The sequence below is a fragment of the Euphorbia lathyris genome, chromosome 6, assembly GCF_963576675.1.
Source record: "Euphorbia lathyris chromosome 6, ddEupLath1.1, whole genome shotgun sequence".
In the NCBI taxonomy this organism is placed as follows: domain Eukaryota; kingdom Viridiplantae; phylum Streptophyta; class Magnoliopsida; order Malpighiales; family Euphorbiaceae; genus Euphorbia; species Euphorbia lathyris.
In genome coordinates, this window is record NC_088915.1 from 58,441,631 (window position 1) to 58,450,426 (window position 8,796).

General features: G+C 37.0%; 1 protein-coding gene across 1 annotated transcript; it reads right to left on the minus strand.

Moving 5' to 3' along the window:
• Positions 1–4,721: 4,721 nt before the first annotated feature.
• Positions 4,722–7,958, minus strand: LOC136231946 (aquaporin NIP1-2-like). The gene is made up of 5 exons (XM_066020982.1): positions 7,775–7,958; positions 7,417–7,641; positions 5,476–5,673; positions 5,287–5,348; positions 4,722–5,131 (listed from the first exon to the last, which is right to left on the minus strand). The coding sequence occupies exons 1-5, from the start codon at positions 7,877–7,879 to the stop codon at positions 4,921–4,923; spliced, it is 801 nt and encodes a 266-aa protein (XP_065877054.1). The 5' UTR covers positions 7,880–7,958; the 3' UTR covers positions 4,722–4,920.
• Between the last annotated feature and the right edge of the window lie 838 nt (positions 7,959–8,796).

Genomic DNA, 8,796 nt, shown 5'->3' on the forward strand with positions numbered 1-8,796 from the left:
CCAAGTGCTTGCTGTTGTTGTGAAAAACAGGATTGGCAGTTAAATACACAGCACTGAGATTGTCACACCACAGGATTGGTGGTTTAGGCGGAGGAAAACCGATTTCGATTAGGAGCATTTGTATCCATGAAAGTTCTGATGTAGCAGAAGCAATAGACCGATATTCCGCCTCGGTAGAGGACCGGGAAACCGTGCGTTGTTTACGCGAAGACCAGGAGAGTAAACATCTACCCAAAAATACTGCATAACCACTGGTGGACTTGCGATCATCCTGATCACCTCCCCAATCTGAGTCTGAATAACAATGTAACTGCCCCAAATGACCCCCTGCGCATAAGTATAAGCCAAAAGATGGTGTGCCGTTTAAGTAACGAAGAATACGTTTAACCGCCTGCCAATGAGATTCCCGGGGCAAGTGCATATATTGAGAAACCTTGTTGACTGCAAAGGCAATGTCCGGCCTTGTGAAGGTTAAATATTGTAAACTGCCCACGACACTGCGATACAAAGTTGGGTCAGCCATAAGTGATCCTGAAGTAGAACTGAGTTTTTCCGTGGGGTTAGCAGGGCTCGATACAGCCTTGCTGGCTGCCATCTGTGCTTTCTCCAAAATTTGTTTATAGTATTTCGATTGATGTAGCAGAAGACCCGAGGCATGCCAATCAACTTCAATGCCCAAAAAATAATGTAACCGTCCCAAATTGCGAATAGAAAAATTGCCCTCAAGAAACTTAACCAAAGAGTTAATTAATACCAAGTCACTGCCAGTAAATCATCAACATAAATGAGGCAAAATAACTTTATATGTCCATGATGAAGATAGTAGAGATACGTATCAGCTTTAGAGCATTTAAAGCCAAAAGTGTGCAATTTTGATGTCAATTTCTCATGCCACATTCGCGGAGATTGCTTCAAACCATATAAAGATTTAAGTAACTTACAGACATACTGGGGACGTTGAGGATCCACAAAACCGGGTGGTTGAGACATGTAAACATCCTCATGCAAATCACCATGCAGAAATGCATTAGAAACATCCAATTGAATGATCATCCAACTGAAAGAAACAACCAATGTTAGGATTAAACGAATTGTCGTCGGCTTAACTACCGGGCTGAAGGTTTCAGTGAAGTCAATTCCAGGTCGCTGATGATAACCCTTAGCCACCAGTCGAGCCTTATAGCGCTCTATCTTGCCATCCGCCATGGTTTTGACCTTAAAAATCCATCGACAGTTAATGATATTAGCACCATGAGGTGCCATAACCAGTTTCCAAGTCCCATTGGTAACCAAGGCATTGTACTCTTCACCCATGGCCTGACGCCATTCTGAACTTTTGGCTGCCTGTAAATAAGTAGTAGGTTCGGATGGAACTGTTGTGATGAGTATACGAGGCTTAAAAATTCCGGATTGAGCTCGAGTAACCATTCGTCGAGCCGTAGGAGGAGGTTCACGCAGTGCTTGAACAATTGGAGAGCTGGAATCATGTGAATTTTCAACAGAGGCAGCCTGAGATTCTGTGGACTCAGGAAAGTCGATTGCTAGGGGGATCGCAGGAAGAGCACGAGAGGCAGGTGTCATTAGTTCAGCAGCCGTGCAGGTCGCAGAAGGGACTGATTGCACAGGGGTGGGGATCACAAGATCGAGACGATTCACTGTTGTTGCTGATCTAGATGGAATAGGAGAGTGAGTTGTCGAGAACTGTAAGTTGTCAGCAGCTAGCGGGGTTGCTGAATTTCTGTGATGTGACAAAGTGCCCAATAACAGTGGCAATGTAACCAATGGAGTCTCAAGTAATGGAGGCCGATGGTTATGGACAACAGGAGCTTGTTTAGACAAAACTTCATATGGAAAATCCTGTTCATCAAAAATAACATGGCGCGAGAAATAAATTTTGCCAGACACATGATCATAACAAGGATATCCTTTGTGAAGACGACTGTAACCCAGAAATATACACTTCGTAGAACGAGGTGCTAATTTATGAGAAGCATAAGGGCGTAACCAGGGATAGCATAAACAACCAAAAATGCGTAATAAGGAGTAATCAGGCATACGACCAAACAAGCGATGGTATGGAATGGCAAAGTTTATAGGTGAAGCAGGTAAACGATTGATAACATAGACAGCAGTCTCAAATGCATAAGTCCAAAAAGTGGCAGGTAAACGAGCATGATTAAGCATAGCAAGACCAGTTTCGACAATATGCCTGTGTTTGCGCTCAGCACAACCATTTTGTTCAGGTGTATATGGACAGGACGATCTATGAGTGATTCCATTCGTGGATAAATATTTTGTTAAAGCCCGAAATTCGCCCTCCCAATCAGATTGAAATTTTTTAATAGGGAGACCAAAATACTTCTCAACAATTGTACGAAACTGAATAAATGTATCATAGACCTCAGATTTACGTTTAAGGAAATAAATCCACGAGTATTTGGTATAATGGTCAAAAAATAGAACATAATATGAATAACCATCTCGTGACGGAATTCTGGCAGGCCCCCAAACATCGGAGCAAATTAGTTCTAAAGGTTGTTTTGCAACAAAAGTAGAGGAAGCAAAAGGAAGTTTATGTATTTTGCTTAAAGAACAAGGTTCACAAACTGACATCTTTTTATTAGAAGCTAAAATAACACGAGATGAAACTAATTTCCTAACTACTGGTAATGCTGCATGTCCTAAACGAGCATGCCAAGTTGAGAGTGCAGCAAAATTTATTGAAACTGGAATGGACGAAGATACTGGTAGATAATAAAGACCGTCTCTACTCTGGCCCTTGAGGATGATTGCCTTCGTTGCCAAGTCCTTCACAACAAAAGAATTGGCAAAAAATTCAAAAGAAATATTGTTAGATGCGGTTAAAGAACGAACAGAAATTAAGTTTTGAGAAGCTGATGGAACAAATAAAACATCTTTAAACTTGAGATTTTTACCATTAAGGTGGCAATCAAAGGAACCGACAGAATGAATAGGAAGTTTAGAACCATTACCAATTGTTACTTCCTCGGGACCCTGATATTCAGAGTGTAGAGCAAGATTTTCCAAATCAGAAGTTAAGTGATGTGTAGCCCCTGTATCCATAACCCAATGTTGATTACGTGAGGTTGAGGCAAGGTTACCGGAAGGTTGGGTCGTTGCACGATTTAGAGTACCAAAATTCGGAGAGGAGCAATTCTTGGAATAATGGCCTTTACCCTGGCAATTGTAACAAGTAAGCTGATTATAATCTGTCGGAGCAGAAGAATTTCGAACCGGCGTGTAGGAGTAACCACGACCCCCTTGACCCGACGAACGACCACCTGATCGATTCTGCCGTCCACGGCCCCTGACACGGCCTCGAGCAGAAAATCCACCACGGGATACAAACTGTGCTGTTGGAGGGATAGCGATTTCAGCAGGACTATCTTTGGCCAGTTGCATCTCCTCATTAAGCAATAAGCCAAACAAAGTGTCAAAATTAACTGGTTCCTGTCTTGCTTCTAGCGCTCGACAGAAGGGCCGATATATGGCTCCAAGACCGGACATAACTGAATCAACAAAATCTTCGGTAATCATTGGACTGTTCAGCGCAGCAAGCTGATCAAAAAGGCTCTTAGCCTTTTGCATATAATCAGATATAGAGTCACTATTTTTCTGTATAGTGAGAATTTGATTTCTTATCTGCCTGACCTGAGGACGAGTTCCAGCAGAGAAAGTAGCATGGAGCCTGTCCCATGCCTCCTGTGCAGTTTGAGAACCGACCAACTGCGGCAATAAATTTTCAGAAACTGAACCAAAGATTAAAGCTAGCACTTGAGAGTTCTGAGAATCCCAGTCTGAAACGTCAACACCAGAGGGGGGGTGCGGTTGTAGAAACATGAGAAAACAGGCGAGCACCTTTCAGAATGTTAGTCATCTGACTTTTCCAGAGTAAAAAATTGGTAGACGTGAGTTTGACGGACAAGCTGTGAGAGATGCTTGCCGACATAGTGGAAGAGGGAGAAACCGTCGATCCTGAAGATGGGGAAGAAGAAGCCGATTGGGTAGACATAATTCCTGTTGTTGGTAATTGAAACCCTAGGTAGGCTCTGATACCATAAAACAATGAATATTTTGGGAGAATTCAATCGTATATTATTATTCGGAATACATCTATTTATACAAGTAAGAGATTGAATCCTATGGCAACTAGAGTTGTACATCGTATGAGTTAGAGTCCTAGCCAAATACTACAAGCAGAAACAAAGTTGGTTAGGGATAGGATTTGCGTCTTATCACTAAGGAGTATTACAACAAGAAAGAAGAGAGAGTGTGGTTTTATTGTGTCTATTTCCTATTTTGATCCTTAATAGAAATTTTTTAAAAAGGCAATAAAAAAAAGGAAGGCCAATTAAAATATTTCTAATCAATTAATATTAATTTGAGTGATAAGGCTAATTAAAATATTTCCTATTTTGATTTCAATACAATATTTTTAAATCCTCACCATTAGATGATGTTTGGTAGCTATTTTTTCATGTTAGTATTTCTCTTTTTATTATAGCTGATTTCTTAAAAATCACAGTAGATATTTGATTATAAGCTAACTTAAAAGTCATACTAGACAAACATGTGATTTGTTTTAATATAATTTAAGATGTACCCTGTATCTCCTATATTTAACTCTAAAAATCATATACTTGTCATGTAGCCTTTAGTTTTTGTAAACAAATTGATGGGAATAATTTTATTATAAGAAATTGAAATTGTGTAACTTATATTGATGAATAACCAAAAAGTATTCAACAAGACCTCTAAAGTAGTATAATATGCCAATTAAGTACATCAATTCATCTGAATTTACAAGGAAAAATAAAAGGTAAATTGATGCTACAACTGTGGGGACATTACAGAAGAGATTAATTAGTTGATGGATTAAAACAGAAAAAACAGAGAAGATCAAGCACGTCCAACGCTCTTGAGGAAAGAAGAACTCTTAGTTATCTCTCTCAAAGGTTTATCTGTATATCTAATAGTGTTATATACTAATGCCCCTGCTTGAGCTCCAAGTATTGGTGATACTATATATATCCACAACCCTTCATATTTATGTGATACTATTGCTGGCCCCAAACTTCTTGCTGGATTCATTGATGCCCCTGATACTGGACTGCAATTAACAATTCCAAATAATATTACTTTTTTTTTTAATGTAGAAGCAATCAGGCTAAACGTCATCTATTTCATCCTTAATCAATGAATAAAAAATAACTTTGATTAATAAATATAAGGTATTGTTAGCAGATAAACCAAACAGCTAATTACCCGCCGATAATGACATTCAGGAGAACCGTAGAGCCAACTGCAAGTCCAGCTAGTTCACCGATCTGCGTAGTACAAGGAAGAAGCAATAAAAAAAAAGTTAATAAGTAGGCAACGGATGTAACTATCGGTTTGAACTTTTAGCTATAAAACTTGATGATTAGGCGAAGAATTTAAATTAGTATAACTTACAGCTCTGTTATCTGTGGCTACACCGGAGATAATAAACATGAGATAGAATGTGATTATGAACTCCATCACAAAAGACTGCATATTAGACCCTGTTGGCATTGTTCCTGTAAAATGGTCTTCACTGCCTGTGAATAGTAGTCTAATTGTTCCTGCTGCTAGTGTTGATCCTATCACTTGGCTTGCTATATAAGCCGGCACCTGTATACATCATTAAAAATGAATATTTAGCTTCACGCGACGGATCTAAAGAAAAATTAAAGCTCCGTTTGTAGTTTCATAGGATTTTCAATGTCTTGTCTTTCGACCACCAATTGGTGCTCACACCTCCCAAACCCTGTGAATATGTCCCTATTAGTACCCGTTTGTGGTTCTCCTTTTTCTCAAGAGCTTTTTACTTTTCAGCATAGAAATATCTATTTAGTACTCTCCTTTTTAGGAAAAGTTCTACTAAGGTTCCAGTCCACCATAGAAGTTCTTCATTTTTTACTCCATTTTTTAGAATGAAATTGTTTTGTTACGATTGAAAAATGACTATGAATAGCTATTTAACCAGCTATAAGCAATAACAATAACAACTAACAATAACATTAAATATGTAGAGTTGACCCTTAAATTTGTGTTTCAAACCAAACCCACTAAAAAGGGTCATAACATTTTAAAGATCCATTTTGACAAAATGGTCCCTAAACCAAACAGCCTTACAAGAGCAAAACAATCTTTTAGAGGACTTATATAAACCTTTGTTTGGAAGTTTGGAGGTTAATGGAGGTGAGAGTTAAAGGAGATAATAGAAAGGGATTGGAAGTTTGGAGGTTAATGGAGGTGAGAGTTAAAGGAGATAACAGAAAGGGAAGGGAAATGATGGAAAGGAAAGTCAAAATTAATCTTGTTTAGATGTTTATAGGATGTAAATAAGGTTAAATGTTTAACTTCGTGTGGCAGTTTAAATATGAAGGGGAGGGAAAGTTAATTTACTCTGCAGAGAGAAAAAAATTAAAAAAAGTTTGCGTTACTCCCATTAACCCCCAATTTGGATATTAGAGTTTGGAGGTTAGAGCAAGTAAACATTTAACCCCATTAACATCCATTTACTCCTAAAAAATAACTCTCAAATAAAGTTAACTTAATACTTAACCTTCCATTACTCCTATTTACTTCCATTAACCTCCTCACAAACAAAGCCTAAGCCCTTGTTTGGGAGTAGATTAACGGGAGTAAATGGAAGTAATGGAATGTTAAATATTAAGTTAACTTTGTTTGGGAGTTATTTTTTGAGAGTAAATGGAGGTTAATGGTGTCAAATGTTTCCTTTCTCTCTAACCTCCAAATTGGAGGTTAATGGAAGTAACGTAAACTTTTTTAAAATTTTTTATCTCTGCAAAGTAAATTTAACATTCCCTCCCTTCCAGACGAAGTTAAACATTTAACGTCATTTACATCCTATAAACTCCCAAATTTAACTTTCCTTTTCATCACTTCCTTTCCTTTTTCATTATCTCCTTTAACTCTCACCTCCATTAACCTCCGAACTTCCAGACAAAGGCTAAGTTAATATGGATGCATCCAGACGCAAGTCAATAGAAATAGAAGTCAAGAGCGGAGATAAGAGAAAATTTGCAGAGCCCCTGTCCCCGCCGCTAGAATCACCCTATTAAGGATGGTTACCCCTCTATCTCCGGAAAATTGGGCTTAAGGTGTAACACAAAATACATTCTAGAATTAACCCATGTTGCACCGAACAATCATGTGCAGCATTTCAAAATCTACAATAGGGTCAAATTAGCATTCAAAAACTGGTGGTTAGGGCCATATTTGCATACATTAATTAATTTTGATAAGTCAATAATTGAAGAAAATAAATAAATAATAAAACAATTTCTTAAAGCTCAAGAGTGCAGGTTTAGTTCACCAATTTTGAACAAAGTTGGACAAAGTTCATACCTGTTTCCAAGGAAATCTCTTGCAGGTAGCAAAAGCAAGGGTAACAGCAGGGTTGAAATGAGCACCGGAGATATGACCGACAGAGTAAACTAAAACCATAACAGCCAAACCCCAAACAATAGCTATTCCAGGAAGCGTCACCACTTTGTCGTAGTTCAAATTGACCGCCACCGATGTACACCCGGCAAATATCAAAAAGTACGTCCCCACCACTTCCGCTATCAACTGCACATCATTCCAAAATTTCACCAAATGGGTTTTGCTCAAAATCAGATTTTGTGAAATGGGTACAACTCCAAAAAACGATTTTGATTGAAATATAAGAAAAAAGACAAAATTTCAGGGTTAAAAAAGTGACCTTTTGAATGAAACAAATGGAGAAACAAAAGGGAGAAGAAGCGTCCCTAGAGCATGATTGAGGATCAACATCAAGTACAACTCCGTTAGACACTTGTTCTGCCATTGGACTTTTATTTTGGGGTCCAAACAAAGAATTGGGATGTTGTGAATTTATAGGCGCGGGAGAAAATGAAAATCCCAAAATCGACAGATTAAGACTCAATTTATGACTTTTATTATATTTTCAACAACCCAATCCTAATTTTTTCTGTTCTGTATTGGTTTGGATAAATAGATCATCAGGAAAGACTTTTCAATTCATTCTTTTTTGACAATAAAAATATATTTAAAGGTGAATATCTCTATTAGTCTATTTTTGGATTTTGTTGCATTTAATTTATAACATCAAACTGAGCAATTTCGTTGGATATATCGTTGAAAGGTGTGACATTCACATATGCCTTTCTTAACTCCAACAATAAATGTCAACAAAAATAAACCCTCATCATTATGATTTTCCTCAATTGGGCTCTCAACTTTTATTTTAATCCATTTGTTTATCCAAAAAATACTAAATAAAAGAAAATTTATGTTGGAAAATAAAATAATTTTTTATATATAATTATAATATTGAAAAGCGAGAAAAAATGGTGTGTCTGCTATTTTTAAAAGGTAATAAGAAATCGAATATAGTCTCAAAAATTTAGAAAAATGTTTTATTCTTTTGGAAAGGTTAAAACATTTCCTTAATTTTGTTCGTGTTGATTAATTTGGAAACTTTTATTGATTTACTATATTTTTCTAAGCAAATAAATACCATGAAAAATTAGTAAAATATTTTCATGCACAAAATATTTTTTGAAAAACAAACAAAAGCATTTTTTTATTTTTTAACATAAAATTCAATTCATAAAACGCTATTAATTTCATTTATGTTTGACCATTCGACTTTGAAATCATTTTTTTAGAGTAAATTATTATAAAGTTCATGCGTTTTTACGTAATATACTACTTAGCAGGACCGGCCTTGGGCCTAGATCA